Raw genomic sequence first — 17,446 nt, 5'->3', positions numbered from 1 at the left:
TGACTCGGCTCCAACAGTCAACAGTCACTTATCAATCTTCACATTATTTCTTTTCTTCCCATTCTCTCATGGGCTCCATCCACTTCCCAATCTTCCTGCCACACACTGCTAATTTTCATTGTGCCTCCTTCTTTCCTTCCCATTCGCATATCTGTCTATACATATTTATGCAGTCTATTAGATTCTTGATTGAAAATTGTGGCATTTTGAATTTCACATTTATTTTCATGCACAAACACGTATTTTGAAGTCCCTGGTAGTAGGACATGGCAACTGAAATTGTCTTTTTGGATTTCCTGGATGTAATGCAAAAAATAAGACATTTACTTTACCAAAGTAACTACAAACAAATGCACTCGTCTCAAATATAAGGTAAATGGAATTAGTATACTTGCTATATAGTTGGGCAACTATGATTCTAAAAATGTCTGTACTCTTTTTAAATTACAGTTCAATTTAAAATATGCTAAAGAATGTGAACTGAGGTTCATGTATTGATAGGTGTTAACATTATTGAACGCAGAATTCATATTTAATACATGAATGTAACATTCTTATAAAAGTAAATTGTTTGTATTTCTGCACAAATGTAATATAACTTTTTTAAACTATTTGTTTTAAGGTTAAAATCTCACCAGGGCTAAAGAAACTATTTGCGATAACAGCAGTAAGTGCCATAACTGTGCTTTTTCTTGCCCATCACTTCAAAAGAAAACGTGGGAAGAAAACCAGGAAACTATCTCCATGGGAATCAGACCATCTGATATTCGATTATGCAAAAACTTCTGGGTCAGAGAAAAGTAGGCAACATTTTCTCTATGGAAAGCTAATGTTGAAAGAGAGTTACCTGATAACACACTTATTTGGGAGTAAGCCTTACTGAAGCGAGATTTCCTTTCAAAGAAGCATCAGAGCTCTAGAGCGTGATCCCAAATGATCATATGCCATTGGAAATATATTGGATTACAGCTGAAATATAAATAATGTTATTTTTTCAGTTTTGTACAATCTAGCCCTATGAGTTGACCATACTAAGAAAGCAATACCATATAAGTCAGGATTATTTTTATTGTAACAGTTATAGTAACAGAATTGTGAGGTGTGAAAGACCAGGTCCACATGTGAAGCTTCAGTTTTATTGATTTTTTGCTAAAAGCCAATACGTAAGAATTTTCTCAACTAATAGTCAGTACTTGGTTGAGTTAGAGAAGGGTCAACAGCAGTCTGGGGTGGGGATGGACTTAGTTCATTTGTGACTATGTAGTAATTGTAGGCTGATCCCTCTTTTCGCCAGTCCTCTTGTAAAAATTTATTTATTTATTTATTTATTATTTATTTTGTCAAGCATGTATTAGATAACAGACAGAAGTATAAACATAATTATGAATACATGAAATGGATACGAATAAAAGGGAACATTAGGACAGGGACGGTAGGCTCGCTGGTGCACTTATGCATGCCCCTTAAAGACCTCTTAGGAATGGGGTGATCTTGCAAGTCTGAATAAGTTTCCCTTTTCTCAGTCTAATTTCATGTGAACTATGGAGTATCTTAACTGAGATGTTTTCTCAAGTTACTTTGCCTGGGTTCAGGCCCTGCTTATCTGACAATTGCCATGGCAGCAATATCCTTCTATTTTTACCTTTGCCCTCCACATAATCTTATTTTCAATTGAATTTGCCTCCATATAGTTCTAGCTCCACTATATTTATTAATAAACAAAATACCATGCACCAAATAGTGATTTTACTTCACAGCCTCAAATCATGTTGTCCATAAAATGTGCACAATTCCCTGCAGAAAACAACAGACAAAAACATGATCAATGCTCACGTATATAATGTCTTCTTATCCATTATATAGCATTAGTTTTTTATAAAGTCTTTTTCCTTAGTTAATGAAAAAGAAGATGCACGTAAGCTAACTCTATTATTCATCCTCTCTACGTCCTCAGATTCTAGTTGTTCCAGTAGCAAACAAAATCTAACACTTTCACTGAATTCCATCAAAGAAAAAGGTTTTCAGACTTACATCCATGCCAGTGGTGATCTCTTCAATAAATATTCAGGTTCCGTGCAGAGTTTGGCCTCAGTAAGTGTGATTTATTGAGAACTATTATATGTATTTTAGGAATGAAAAACAGATGGTTGTTTTCTTTGCTTGAGGAACTCTTTATAAAAAGCAAGAACAGTATTCACATACTTCTCTTTTTTTTAAAAGCATTTCACTAAAAATAGTATATGAATATTTCCAAATAAATTGTTACTTATTTTCCTAGAATAGTGAAATCAGTTATTATAGGCCCACAATTATTTTGTGATTTTTATATTTTTTATACTTGTTTATGAAACCAATTTTTATACATATTGTTCATGAAACCAAAGAGTAAAATATAACTACTAGAAATATATTGTTGTATTTCCCTTAGCTTACATGCACATATTGTTTTTTTTTAAATTTAGGCCCACAGTGCCATCTCTTGTCCTAGTTGTGTTTGCGTGAATTCTAATTCCTGGGATAAAACAGATGAAGATAATATGAAGCTAGTCAATATTCCAGTAACTACTCCAGAAAATTTATACTTAATGGGTAAATATATAATATTTATGGTATTAGTATTTGAAGTACAGTATAACAAAATAAAATAAACAGATTTTAAAACATTTTGCCATTCAGTGCAAAAGTATGAAAAGCTGATGTAAATAATAATTAGTATTCTTTTAAATAAAAGATATGGTTTAATAGATACTGTGTAAAAATATTAGATGCAAATTCGCAAAATGTTTTCATACTGAATCTCATAACATGGATTGAGTGATTATATTATATTATATTTCATATGGCTGGACTGGCCTGATTTTAAATTTTAAATTTTAATTGTGGGTTTTAACTTTTGTAATTTGTATGGGGTGTAATGTTATTTTAAATTTTCGGCATATTTGAATCAGTTTTTTAAGGGTTATTTTAATTATGATGTATGTTTCTGTCTGTATTTTATTTGCCTGTTCACTGCCCTGAGTCCTTCGGGAGAAGGGCGGTATACAAATTAAAACATCATCATCATCATCATTATTATTATTGTTGTTGTTGTTGTTGTTATTGTTATTATTATTATATGCCATCGAGTTAGTGTCCACTCTTAGCAACCAAGTAGATTTTATCCATGTTGATATACATATCTCTAGTGTGGTCTTTCAGGTCTTTTAATAGTGTACCCACTGCCACTGTAACTGAGTCCATTCACCTGGCAGCAGGTTGTTCTCTTCTTTTCTTTTCTTCCACCTTTCCCAGCATGAGAGATTTCTCCAGAGAGCTAAGTATTCACATCCTATATCACAAGTAGGATAATGTAAACCTGGTCATTTGGGTCTCAGTTGGGAATAATAGCTTGATTAGTTCAGTGGTCCACTTAATTGTCTGTCTCAGGAATCTTCTCCAACACTAAAAGTCAAAAGCATCATGATAGCATTCTTCAAATCCCTGAATTAGTTTAGGATGGGTTATTGCACAAAGCAGAAGGTTAATTTTTATGGTCTCAATGTTCCCACTCAATTTATGCTGCTAAGCATATGAGGTATTTATTCTTAAACACTTCAGTGTGATGGAACTTAAATCCATCTAATTAGCCCTTTTGTCTATGCTTGCTGCAATGTTAAGAGCTGTATTCCCAATACACTTTCAGGAAAATAAATCGGGGAGGAGAGGATAGCTAATTGAATGCAGATCTCTTGTTGGGTTTAGTATTTTGACACACTCTCTCAGGCAGTGGTGAAATTCAAATTTTTACCACGGTTCTGTGGGTGTGGCTTGGTGGGGGTGGTGTGACTTCGTAGGCATGGCAAGGGAAGGATACTGCAAAATCTCCATTCCCTCCCCACTCCTGGGGGAAGGATATTACAAAATCTCCATTCCCACCCCACTCTGGGACCAGCCAGAAGTGATATTTGCCAGTTCTCCGAACTACTCAAAATTTCTGCTACCAGTTCTCCAAAACCTGTCAGAACCTGCTGGATTTCACCCCTGCTCTCAGGGTTTTCTGTCCAGTACATCTATTACAGTGTGCTTAAGGAAGGGTGATTCACACTTGAGATAAAACAAAGAAAATGTGCAATATAAGGAAACTTTTATCATTTTTTCAGGGATGGAGCTATTTGAAGAAGCACTACAACGATGGGAACAGGCATTGACTTTTCGTAACAGACAAGTTGAGGATGAAGCCAGCTGTGGTGCCATCAAGCTTGGAGCAGGTGATGCTATTGCAGAAGAACAGATAGAGGTAAGAAGATGTCAGTACACACAGCATTTGCTGCTTATTAGGTAACTTTATGCTGTTACATGAATGTAGGAGGGGGTACAGATGTTAAAACTGTATAGTCCATTTTCCACTGAAGACATTGAGAAAGACAGATTGTATCTGTAATTTAAATGAATGCTGTCCCAGGAATATGTTGCTTATATTGTCATTCTTCCTCAATATCAAATTATACTATTTGTTATAATTTTAGCATCAAAAACATTTTAAAAATTCTATGTGCCAAATCTTGTATTAATATGATGATTGCCCATAAAGGTTTTGAGGTATTAAAAATAACTACACATAAACTCAGAGAGAAAAACTTAAACATTTCATTGATTAGGGACAAACATTTCAAGTGTGTGTGTGTGTGTGTGTGTGTGTGTGTATACACATATTATATAATATTTTTTGTGTTGTATTATAAACTCATTTATTGTCATGGAAGCTTCATGACCTCAAGGGAACATTTTTGTCCTGTAGGATATATGTAAAAGTAAACATGTTGGTATTGGCTAATTTGACTGGGTAAATAACCTAACTGCTTCTTTATTTAATTCTTCCGATCCTGCTGTTCTTGCATATGATGTAGCATAAATAATTAATCACCACAGTAAATTAATCAAATGAGCAAATCATCTCAGCAATTCCATTAGCTGCTTAAAATATTAGTTTATGTCTTGCAATTGCTATTTATAGGATATCATTAGTGCAGAGTTTATACATAAGCTTGAACTTTTGCTCCAGAGAGCTTACCGCCTTCAGGAAGAATTTGAAGCCTCCCTTGGAGCATCTGACCCAGCATCTTTTGCCAATGAGGCTGGTGAGTTTTCTTGGTTTTTTTTTTGTTTTTAAGTTTCCAGATTTCCTGACATAATAAAGTTCACTTTTTAAATTCAGTGATATCTAGATATGCATGATTGTAACTCTTGTTAGAAATGACCTGTGCTAACTGAGAATTATTATGATCCAACAAATTGGGATTCCCATAATTAGAGAAGGTTGAACTAATTATTATACTTGATAACTAAGCGGGATCTGGAATAATGGTAAATGCATTATTTGTATTTGTCTTTCTTACTTTTACATAAAAGACCCACAGAGCTAGATTTATTTCCATAATCATAAAAGTAAGCATTAAAAATATTTGGAGTACTTTTTTAAATAGATATATACAAATAAAATACAGATGTTCACTAGCCAGTGACCTGCTTTGGTATATATAGCTATATAGGTAGTGGCCAATCAAATATAAAATTAATCTCAATAAAAGAGTATAAATCGTTCGGTGGATTCTTAAGTATGATGCAGTATAAGGTTAGCAAAGCATGTTAAGACTTGCTCTTGTCTTTTTTTAAAAAAATGAATTATTATATTGATCCCAGTTTGTTCTTAGGAAATTTGCTTTTCAAATAGTCATCCTATTTGATTGAAGCCAAGAGAGGTTTTAGTGGGTGGTAGCATCTCTCTGATCTTACCTGGGCTGGGAAAGTCAGTAGCATTGGACCTGGTTTGTATTTCTGTGGGATTCTATTAGGGATTACCTGGGCTATAAATTAGATTGGGAATTTGAACCAACATCCCATAAGAAGCCAATAGCAAGTCACTTCTGTTTTGCAGCCAAAAAAACCTATATGAGCATGTTCATGAAGCCACCAGGAGTAGAGTTCCAGCGGGAGAAGACTTTATTTATCAGAGGCAATAGGTAATTTCCTCTTAAACTACGGATTTGACAAATAAGCAATCAAAGGCTTAGGTAGAACTGGATATAAATATACCAAGTAACTCATCCCTTTGAAATGTAAGCCATGCTTTTTCTAATACCAAATTATGACTCTGAAGTAAGAAAGCCACCAGAGGTCAGAATTCTTATTATTTTGATACTGCATTTGAATGTACTTCCTTGGATAAGGTACCTTTAAATTTAGTTTTCTAGTACCTTGTAGAGTAATTTAGGAAGTGATCTCATGCTATAAATAATACTGTAACATGTTGAAATCAATGTACATATCCCATGATCAACGTCAGTTCCTTTTTAAATTTTTCTTTCCTGACAATTCAGTAGCTTCTACTATTTTCAAAGACTTGAATAAATTTCATAGTATGTCTGAGCCATAATTAGAATATTACAAATTATTGTTTAAAAAAAGAATCTTTTTATGAAGAAATAGCATATTAATTTTTTACGCATGTTTATCATGGCTATATAATATTGGTGGTCCCAGGCATGAAAACTTCAACCTTGTTGTAAGCCACGTCCCAACGGTATATAGAAAAAAGCTAAAGACTTTTTAAATAGGTTGTACCTAACATGCCCTTTTGTAATACTTGCCATAACTGATGTTTTAATTACTTTATTCTTATTTGCTGTGGACACACAAAGCTGTCAAATGTAGGTCTTGGATGAACCCAGACAGCACCCTTCTCCGAATCTCTGGAGGGCCATCTTTTTCAGCTCCTACTATTGCTCCTTAAAAAAAGGGGGAAGATCATAAATCTATGATCTTCCATATTTATTACCAAGCTCCAAAGAGGACATATTCATATTTCATCCTCCTGAGATCCTGGGTATTTTATTGTTCACTCCTTAGTGGGATGGGTTCTGTGTTGGGACTACAAGAAAGAACCTCTATCAAGTAGAGTGTTCCGAAATAGAACTTATCATCTAATGTAAGTGGCAGAGAAGTTAAAAAATGATTCTTAGAAGTATATGATTAGCACAATTCTGACTTGTGTTTACTTTGTGTTCTATCAGAACATCCAGATACTTCTCACAAACATTATGTTGAGTCAGATATTTAGTATATTTCTATCCCATTGCATTAAAAAAGACTCTTGATGACTTACATCCAATGTGTTGTTAGTTGCGAAGTTGTGTCCGACCCATCGCAACCCCATGGACAATGTTCCTCCAGGCCTTCATGTCCTCTACCATCCTCTGGAGTCCATTTAAGCTCACACCTACTGTTTCAATGACTCCATCCAGCCACCTCGTTCTCTGTTGTCCCGTTCTTCTTTTGCCCTCAATCTTTCCCAGCATTAGGCTCTTCTCCAGTGAGTCCTTCCTTCTCATTAGGTGGCCAAAGTATTTCAGTTTCATCTTCAGGATCTGGCCTTCTAAAGAGCAGTCAAGGTTGATCTTCTCTAGGGCTGACCAGTTTGATTGCCTTGCAGTCCAAGGGACTCGCAGGAGTCTTTTCCAGCACCAGAGTTCAAAGGCCTCGATTCTTTGGTGCTCAGCCTTTCTTATGCTCCAACTTTCACAGCTATACGTTGCAACTGGGAAAACCATAGCCTTGACTATATGCACTTTCGTTGGCAGGGTGATGTCTCTGCTTTTTAGTACGCTTCTAGATTTGCCATAGCTTCCCCACCAGGAGCAAGCGTCTTTTAATTTCTTGGCTGCAGTCCCCATCTGCGGTGATCTTGGAGCCCAGGAAAATAAAACCTGTCACTACCTCCATTTTCTCCCCATCTATCTGCCAGGAATTGAGAGGGCTAAATGCCATGATCTTAGTTTTCTTAATGTTGAGTTTCAAACCAACTTTTGCACTCTCTTCCTTCACCTGCCTCAAGAGGCTCTTTAGTTCTTCTTCGCTTTCTGCCATTTAGAGTGGTATCATCTGCATATCTGAGGTTGTTGATATTTCTCCTGGCAATCTTAATTCCAACTTTTGATTCATTTAGCCCCACCTTTCTCATGATGTGCTCTGCATGAGAGTTAAATAGGCAGGGCGATAGTATACAGCCTTGCCGGACTCCTTTCCCAATTTTGAACAAATCAGTGGTTCCATGTCCAGTTCTCACTGTTGCTTCTTGACCCGCATATAGGTTTTTCAAGAGACAAATAAGATGGTCTGTTACTCCCATCTCTTTAAGAACTTGCCACAATTTGTTGTGATCCACACAATCAAAGGCTTTAGCATAGTCAATGAAGCAGAAGTAGATGTTTTTCTGAAACTCCCTAGCTTTCTCCATGATCCAGCGTATGTTGGCAATTTGATCTCTAGTTCCTCTGCCTCTTCGACATCCTGCCTGTACTTCTGGTAGTTCTCAATCCACATACTGTTGGAGCCTAGCTTGTAGGATTTTAAGAATAACCTTACTAGCATGTGAAATGAGTGCAATGATGCACTCATTCCACTCATTTTTCTACATTCAATGTAGAAAACCAATTAAAATTAAGATGGCATTATAAAATCAGGAGAAGGCTCTCCAAAAAAATTCCGTCTTTAATAGCTTATTTAATGCTGCTTATCTTGAAGTTGCTACTACATGCAGGACTTTGCATTGCTTGCACTTGACAGCCTTGAGCCTATTTTCTGTCTTCTACCACCTACTCCTCTACAATGATGCAGCTTCTGACAGGTTGGACCACTTTTTCTTGTTGTGAAAAGACAGTTATGAAATAAGAAAGGAGTAGTAATACTTTGTCCCTGTTGCCGTCATCATCTTGCTATTTTCTCTAAGCAGCATTGTTTCCTTTATTTTCCTCTTGTTTGCATATATTCATATAATGCTTTTTTATTTTTAGTGTTAATTGCAGTCTTTCTGACCCCTAGCCTTCCTGATCTTATCCCTACAGATTTGGGCTATTCCCTTACAATCTCTTTTAGTTATATGCACCTTTCTATTTTTAAAAGTGGTTCTTTTTGTTTCTCATTTTGTTTTTCAATAAGCACTTTATGCAAGTATACTAGATTCACCAGATATCTTCCACGTTTCTTTCTTGTGGTTGGGCCACCTTTATTTCATTTTTCAGGATTGCTCCTTTTTCCTTTTTAGCTTATTGAAGTCAGCTCTATTGAAATCGAACTCTAATCTGACTGCCCTGTCTGCAGTATAGTGAATTGCAAAATTATATAATCTCTCAAGATTCCTACAACTTCTACTTATTTAACCATTTGTTCCTTGTTAGTGTTAATGCTAATATCATGTATGTATTTAATATTGTAAACATTTATATATGATTTCCCTAGAAATTAAAGACATCTGATGTGTTGCCAGGGCTAAATATCTATTTTAACTTACTTTTGGATCCATATCTCTATCTTCACTATCACCGTATGATTAATATGATTAATATGATTTTCAAAGCAATTTAATAAGGAAAATCTGCTGTTTCATTAGACGATATGTTTTCAGTAAACTTTTTTCCCCTATCGGTTTATTTTTTTCCTCCATCAAGTGAAATTTTAGGCTTGAATTACCAGACAAACTCTGATAGAATTCTCTCGGACTTCAAATTTTGAATACATAATTTATACTAAATACGAATCAATAGCAAATTCATCCATCTATTACGTTCCATATGTCATAAACTATAATTTCTTTAACTGAAAAGTTGAAGAACACAAGGTAAGAGCTAGCAACAACTTTTTTGGCATTGCAAAATAGCAAAATCCTGCCAAAAACAGCATAATTCAGGCACAATAATGGAAAGAAAATTTGGCAGAAAAAACTTAGTAATGTAATAATACTAGGAGGAATTGGGTCAGTAAGGCTAAAAAATTTAATACTTTCTGTTTTCTTAGTCTCGGCTGTCTGAAGATTGAGCCAAATTGAACATGACACTTAATGGGATATGGAATAGTTCTGTGTGGATTGAGCTAGAACAATGCTTTTCAAACTTGGCAGTTTTAAGATTATCAGCTCCCAGCATCCTGGCTTCAGAATTTTGAGAGTTAAAGTCCACATATCTTAAAGTTGCCAAGTTTGAAAAATATACAAGCAATAGGTTTCTTGGCAAAAATAAAAGAGAAAGAAGAAAAAATGTTTATCCTAATTTTGAAGATAAAAATATTAACCTACCGGTATTATCAATATAGAAGAAAAGATACAAAGCTTTTGTTTGTGGGCTTCCGATACTAAATGCCAAGCTTGTCAATTTTCTTGGCTTAAGCAAATGGGGAGTTAAAGAAGAGATGGTGTAGAATAGAATAGAATAGAATTTTTTATTGGCCAAGTGTGATTGGACGCACAACGAATTTGTCTTGGTACATATGCTCTCAGTGTACATAAAAGAAAAGATATGTTCATCAAGAATTCTAAGGTACAACACTTAATGATAGTCATAGGGTACAAATAAGCAATCAGGAAACAATATCAATATAAATCGTAAGGATACAAGCAACAAAGTTACAATCATACAGTCATAAGTGGAAGGAGATCGGTTATGGGAACGATGAGAAGATTAATAGTAGTGCAGACTTAGTAAATAGTGTTTACTAACAGTGTTGAGGGAATTATTTGTTTAGCAGAGTGATGATATTTGGGAAAAAACTGTTCTTGTGTCTAGTTGTTCTGGTGTGCAGTGCTCTATAGCGTCATTTTGAGGGTAGGAGTTGAAACAGTTTGTGTCCAGGATGTGAGGGGTCTGTAAATATTTTCATAGCTCTCTTTTTGTCTCTTGCAGTATACAGGTCCTCAATGGAAGGCAGGTTGGTAGCAATTGTTTTTTCTACAATTCTAATTATCCTCTTAAGTCTGTGTCTGTCTTGTTGGGTTGCAGAACCAAACCAGACAGTTATAGAGGTGCAGATGACAGACTCAATCATTCCTCTGTAGAACAGAGTATCAGCAGCTCCTTGGGCAGTTTGAGCTTTCCTAGTTGGCACAGAAAGAATATTCTTTGTTGAGCATTTTTGATGACGTTTTTGATGTTAGCTGTCCATTTTAGATCTTGCGATATGATAAAACCTAGAAATTTGAAGGTCTCTACTGTTGATACTGTGTTGTCTAGTATTGTAAGAGGTGGAAGTATGGAAAGGTGAATATAAAAAGAATAATGAGTTCTGTTAAAACTGCTATGAATTTATATATTATTTAAAAATATATATAATCTGGTTGACGTGGTAGAAAAAATGTGAGAAAAAAAATCCCTCCTTGAGGTTTCTTGGTGTGAGTGATAGCTGACCATTAGGTCCTCGTAAACAAAAATGTATTACTGCTTGAAAAAAAGTGAAAATGCACTCACTGGAATTCTTAAAATCTTAATATCCCTAGGCTGTGCTAGTGCTAGTGCCTCAACCTGAATTAGAAAGGATAAGCATCATTTTCTATAAATCCTTTTGATTCATATTCTACTGTCGAACAACTGTTTATCCATCTTTAGGGCTTCATACAGTGAACTGGAACATTGACTCATCTCATTTTGGACCCACTTATAGTGAAAGTGGCAACTGCCCCTTGATTTCTCCACTTCATTATCACATCCCATTCTTCCAATCTATTTACATGGGTCAAGGTGTATGGCATAGATGTTTGCAGCTTTATATTTTTCTTTTCCAGAAAATAGCAAATGAGTAGGAATAAATTACAACTTAATCTGACGGTGGATTTTTGTGGGACTCTTTCCCCAATGTTTAATATTGCAACACACTTTTACAAGCTGTGAGAAGTAGGTTACTGAAATCTGAATTAACAGCTGAGTTTTATTTGGATTGCCTGATTCAGAGTTTAGCTGCTCCAAAGTCATTGGCATTAGTCACAGTTTTAAGATTTGAGTTAAGATTTGAAAGATGACCACCACCACCCTCACAATCAGAGTTCTCATATCATATGGGGGTTTCCTGGAATATTCCTAGAAAATATTCCTAGAAAATATCAATTATGGACTCCACATTGGTAGAATGTAAACCAGGTTTTTTTTTCATACAAATGGTAGGAAGGCCAAATTAGTCTGTCAGTCATTTGGAACAGGAATTAAAATACACTCTAGTCCCAGAAGTTTTTTTCTCCCCTTCCTACTTCATTTTTTCTTTTTCATGCATTCACAAAAAGCAAGTTAGTTGGACATATTTATTTAATCACAACACAAATATGCACAGTATTTTATGGCTAACTAAAAATACAGCTGGCCGATGTGAATTATAGCAAACCCCAATAACAGTGATAATGTCCAGAATTTCATTGGTCACATTATTATTGTTACATTAAGTAATTCCTGTTTTAAGATCCTGCCATGAAATGTACACAACTGTTTCCAACTGGTTTGCTGCCAGACTAACGTTTTTGCATAGACTAACAAATTTTGTTCTTATTAGTCAGTAAATAACAAAGTTTGTAAAAGAAGAATATTACCCCAAGTTTTGTCTAAATGCCTTATGCAAGGGAAATACAATATATACAGGCAGACTGAGTGAGATAGAGGCAGTTGAGTGAATTAGATTGCATTAAGCCATGTATGCATTGTTTATGTTCTGTCTAAATTTGTTGAAGTCTGCTGTCCTAAGGCATGGTCTGAAAGTGGAACCCCATCCAAATTGCAATCAGTATGAATTGCAGCATTTTCTAAGCATTATGTTTTTTAATCTTTGATTAATAAACCAATACTATTCTTAGTAGACAATAATTCCATACACAATAAAAGTACCAGTAGCTGATTCTTATAATCACTGATTCTTATAAACTAAGCTTGGTTCCTGGTTAATTATGATGGCCTTCATTATATATATGTGACCTAAAATTCCTCAACATGGCCTCTGTGATTCATAATAATGGTTTTTAAATTATTATTATTTTTACATTCTTTGGAGTTTTTCAGAGTTTGTGAGTCTTGGTGAGAACTCTCGAATCACTAGATTAAAATCCTATTGTTTTCAGTTTCTTTCAATCGCTATAGGGTTAAGCACTTCAAAAAAAAAAGATTATTTATTAAGTCTCTTCATTTTTTAAAAATTCTTTGTCCTTCCTTTTTTAGGATGGAAATTCTTATGCTCTTATTTATGTTTCTTTATATTATAAAATTATGTTTGTATAGTTAAGGCTGCTGGTTGCAAGTCTAAGCTTTTAAGTCTGTACCTTAAACCTGGCAGTGTCAGCCAACTTTACCTAGAAAGGGCTGTTTAATAGATTTTCCTATTAATGCCTATTACTTGTTTTGCTACCATCACAAGCTGCTTTTAAAAACCAATGCAAATGCAATGCATAGAATTTGGAAACCTCTCTACTTAAGATGTTTGATTTTATTTCTTTTAGGGTCTTGCTAGAAGGAGTTATAGTGACATATTATATAGTTACTAATACATTTCTTGGATCCTTCATATAGGCCAGGGGTGTCAAACTCAAGGCCCATGGGCCGAATCCAGCCCGTGGGGTCCTTAAATCTGGCCCGCGGGGCCAGCCGGGAAATATCAAAGGACTTTCCCATGGTGCCTCTGGCAGCCAAAACACGGTCTCCCAGTGCCCCATTTTTGGCCTGGATGGCCTCCTGCAGCACTTTGCCAGGCAAAACGCAGTGCAAGGGATTTACGCGGCCCCCCGCATCCAGTTTTGGCTGGCAAACTGCTGCAGGAGCAGGGGTGAAATCTAAAAATTTTCCCTACTGGTTCTGTGGGCGTGGCTTAATTGGTGGGTGTGGCTTGGTGATCAGATGACTGGGTGGGCGTGGCCAATAACAATAAATAATAAAAATTATAAACAAATTATAAAAAACAATAAGAGGTATCAAAAACCAACTTTCACACTTTACACACAGACAACACAACTGACTCACACACACAATGTAAAAGCAGCTGCACTTCACACTTCACACAACCACAAAAAGCTCAAAAACCAACTTTCACACTTTACACACATACAACTCACACACACACACACACACGCACAAAATGCCACATACAGCTTTCTGAGATTTTGTGTGTTTGTGTAGTTAGAGTGAAACACTACAGAAACACACCAAATCTCAGAAAGCTGCACAAATATTTTATTTTATTATTTTATTTTATTTTATTTTATTGTGGACTTCAAATCCCAGAGTTCCTCAGCCAGCAAAGCGGGAAGTCAAAGCAAGCTTTTTTTTTTCTTCAGTAGCTGAAGAAAAAGCATGCTGTTGCTGAAAGGAGCAGTAATTATAGGTAAGTGAGGAGGGGGAATTGGCTGGGCATGGGTGGGGGCTCTTGTAAGTGGGGGCTGTTAAAAAGTGCGTTTAAAAGCCTGTGAGGATCAGGAAATTCCTCTGGGATCGCCAGAGGAGGCTTTTAAAACCTGGGTTTTTTTTCGTTTTTTTTTCCCCCTTCGGCTGAAGAGGGTTTTTTTGAAAAAACTTTTAAAGAGTTTTGATGATCTCTGCTCAGCCCCGCGATCATCAGAGGTTTTTTTTTTACTTTTAAAGACATGTTTCCGCTGAAGAAAAACTTTTAAAAGTAAAAAAAAAAACCTCTGCTGATGGTGCGGCTCAGCAGAGGCAGGGGGGCGCGGGACCAGGGATTTTTGCTACCAGTCCTCTGAACCAGCAGCTGCCATCGCTACCTAATCTGGCGAGCCGGTGCGAACCGGGAGCATTTCACCCCTGTGCAGGAGGCATCTGTCCCATCTACCCCCCTTTCCCCCCCCCCATGGAGGAGAACTACAATGCTGATCCAGCCCTCAAAGAAATCAAGTTTGACACCCCTGATATAGGCTTACTGCAAGGTAATTGGAATTAATTTTAGAACAGGAGTGAGCTCTTTAGAATAGAATAGAATAGAATAGAATAGAATAGAATAGAATAGAATAGAATAGAATAGAATTTTTTATTGGCCAAGTGTGATTGAACACACAAGGAATTTGTCTTGGTGCATATGCTCTCAGTATACATAAAAGAAAAGATACGTTCATCAAGGTACAACATTTACAATACAATTGATGATCAGTATAGCAATATAAATCATAAGGATTGCCAGCAACAAGTTATAGTCATACAGTCATAAGTGGAAAGAGCTAGAGGTCATGTGGTGTAAAATCAGTAGTGGGTAAATAGATTTTGAAATGCAGAATCAGATGCAAGGTAATGTTATTGCCAGCTTTTAAATTTAACCCTTTTTTATCTATTAAGATTCTTGTTTCAGTAATTTTTAACTATGCAAAATGGTGAATCATAAGGCAAAAGTGAACCAAGGTACCTCAAATGGGCTAGCTTACAGAATGTGTCCAGTAACTGGGATCCATGACTCTGGTGGAATAATAATTTTGCAAATTTTTAAAAACATTTTATGACATAATACAATATGTAATAAAACATTTTTTGCGGTCGATTCCTGATATTTGACTGTGCTGTACAATTTGATGTGGCCTACTTTCAAGGCAGATACATCTCTGAATATGTCCCTGAAGTTTTAAGAACCTTTGCGGTATTATATTATATTACAGACCTAAAGGAATCTGGTAGGGAAATGGCTCTAAAATGATGACCCAATGGTTCACAGATTTCTAGTAATCTTATAAAAAAAGCTTGTCTAAAAAAGGCAATTATGCTGAAAATAAGGAACTACAAATGTTGGCCTTGATAGTTATACCTTTATTTCACTGTATTTTGAATGTATAAGCCTATAATTTCTGTTGCAATTGCAGATCGAAACAATTATTGTAACTTTTCTGAAATATTTCTTCTTATTCTATAATATTCTGAAATAGCCTATTGTCTGTGCTTCTCTGTGTTTCTCTTTAAATAATATCCTACTTTTGGTAGCTTCTGAAAAAAATTCTTTTATTTACAAAAAATATCACAAAAGTTTTCATTCTCTTCTGTTATACTTTCTTAAGAGCCTTCTTTTCCCTGATAGTTTTCTTGGTTTCTTTGTTTTCCCTACTAAAAAGATCTTTAGTTTGTAAACTGTCTCATGATGATTAGTTTATATTCTGGTTTCTATTGTAATTTTTAGTGATACCCTCCCCCTCCTTTCCTCAAGTATACTGGAGAGATCTGACCCTCCTAAAGTTCCCTTTCGGTCAAATTTTTAAGTTTTCTAGCTCCTGGACACAGAAAGTGGTACTAGTAGGCAGTTAAGTTAGGCGATTGGATTCCCTCTTAACAGTGGGGACGTGGGGATGATGACTATGAAGGGAATTAGCAGACACATGGGAAGGGGGAAAACATAGCTCTTTGCTCTGAGTTATCTAGCAAAACACCCAAATTCAAATTAACCCTGCAGCATATCAAGTAGTTTATTAATATTGGTATTAATAAATGCCAGTATTAATAAAGGGGTTGAAGTTTCAATACCTAAAGGAAGGGTGTAAATGAAAGGAATTGACAAATGGGAAGAAAAACAACAGGCCAAAATAATAGACCATGGTTAAATAAACTGAAGGATATTTTGAATACTTTTCTGTGATTTAAAAAGAATGTCCTAAACAAGAGCTAGTCAGTGTACGGCTTGAGTTCATATCCTCCAAAAGAACTCTTCCAGGCTCTTCTTTGAAAATATCTTAGAAAAAATATCAGGACAATGTTAAAATTTATACACTATATGATGTTCTTTCCTGTCTTAGTCTTAGTGAGTTAAGAATAATTATGAACTCTTTTCTTTTTAGCAGTGAAGCCCAGTATGTTTATGAATTTCATACTGTATATGGCTTTTATTTTTCCTGCTCTCCCACATATGTAAGGAATGTAAATAAAAGTCTCTCTGAGTTCATTCATGTTTAATAAGAGTAGAGAAGTCAAATACTGTAGTCATTGCTAAGCCTTTGTTGCTTCATTTTATTTTGTCAACGTTTTAAAACATTCTAAAACAATATTGTGAGATATTCCTCCTGACATCTCGTGTGTGAACAACCTAAGCTTTATTTGCTGTGTTGTGTGGATTTTAATTTTTGATCAGCTGAAACTGCTAAAAAACATGCTTGTTTTGAGTATGTTGGATGCCTGCTTCCTCAAAGTTTTAAGGCAGTACTTAGCACAATGGATGTTTCTAGGTTTCTGGTGAAGCCATTTGTCATTCTGTTCTGGGAACATGATGCTGGATGGGATATATTTTCAGTCAGACTCATCAGAATGTTTTCTTCTGCTCTAGAAATAGAGCAAACTCTTACACCACTTCATTCTTCCTTGAGTCTTGGTCCTTCTCTTAATTCAGGAGGTGGCAAGCAATGGGTGACATTAACTGTCCAGATAAAGACCTAGACTTGGCCTGGCATACTAGCCAAAGTGATGCCATACTACAGGACAAGCTTGCTGTAGGGAATTGTGATCAAGTGATCAAGTTGGCTGTTTTAATTGTAATAAAGGCTGACAGGGAAGAGAATACTGTCCTGCTAAGCATATTTTTCAGAAGTGCTTTTGGAAATGGGCTGCGGTCCTCTCTGAATAGAATGCATATAACAAAAATGTTCCTTAGATATGTATGAGGATTTAATGCACTGGGATTATACAGTAAATAATTTCGCAAA

General features: G+C 35.6%; 1 protein-coding gene across 3 annotated transcripts in view; it reads left to right on the top strand.

Annotated features, from left to right (window-relative positions):
- Positions 1-17,446, top strand: part of MIGA1 (mitoguardin 1) — a 45,743-nt gene that overhangs the window by 9,613 nt on the left and 18,684 nt on the right. For all 3 annotated transcript variants that reach the window (XM_058177138.1, XM_058177139.1, XM_058177137.1), the window contains 5 exons: positions 623-800; positions 1,955-2,091; positions 2,463-2,589; positions 4,140-4,276; positions 4,994-5,117. In XM_058177138.1, coding sequence (XP_058033121.1) covers positions 623-800; positions 1,955-2,091; positions 2,463-2,589; positions 4,140-4,276; positions 4,994-5,117 — 703 coding nt within the window. The remainder of the gene's footprint in view (positions 1-622; positions 801-1,954; positions 2,092-2,462; positions 2,590-4,139; positions 4,277-4,993; positions 5,118-17,446) is intronic.

This window comes from Ahaetulla prasina, chromosome 3 (assembly GCF_028640845.1).
Source record: "Ahaetulla prasina isolate Xishuangbanna chromosome 3, ASM2864084v1, whole genome shotgun sequence".
In the NCBI taxonomy this organism is placed as follows: domain Eukaryota; kingdom Metazoa; phylum Chordata; class Lepidosauria; order Squamata; family Colubridae; genus Ahaetulla; species Ahaetulla prasina.
Note: the sequence above shows the minus strand (reverse complement) of the source record. Positions and strands in the feature narration are given on the sequence as shown.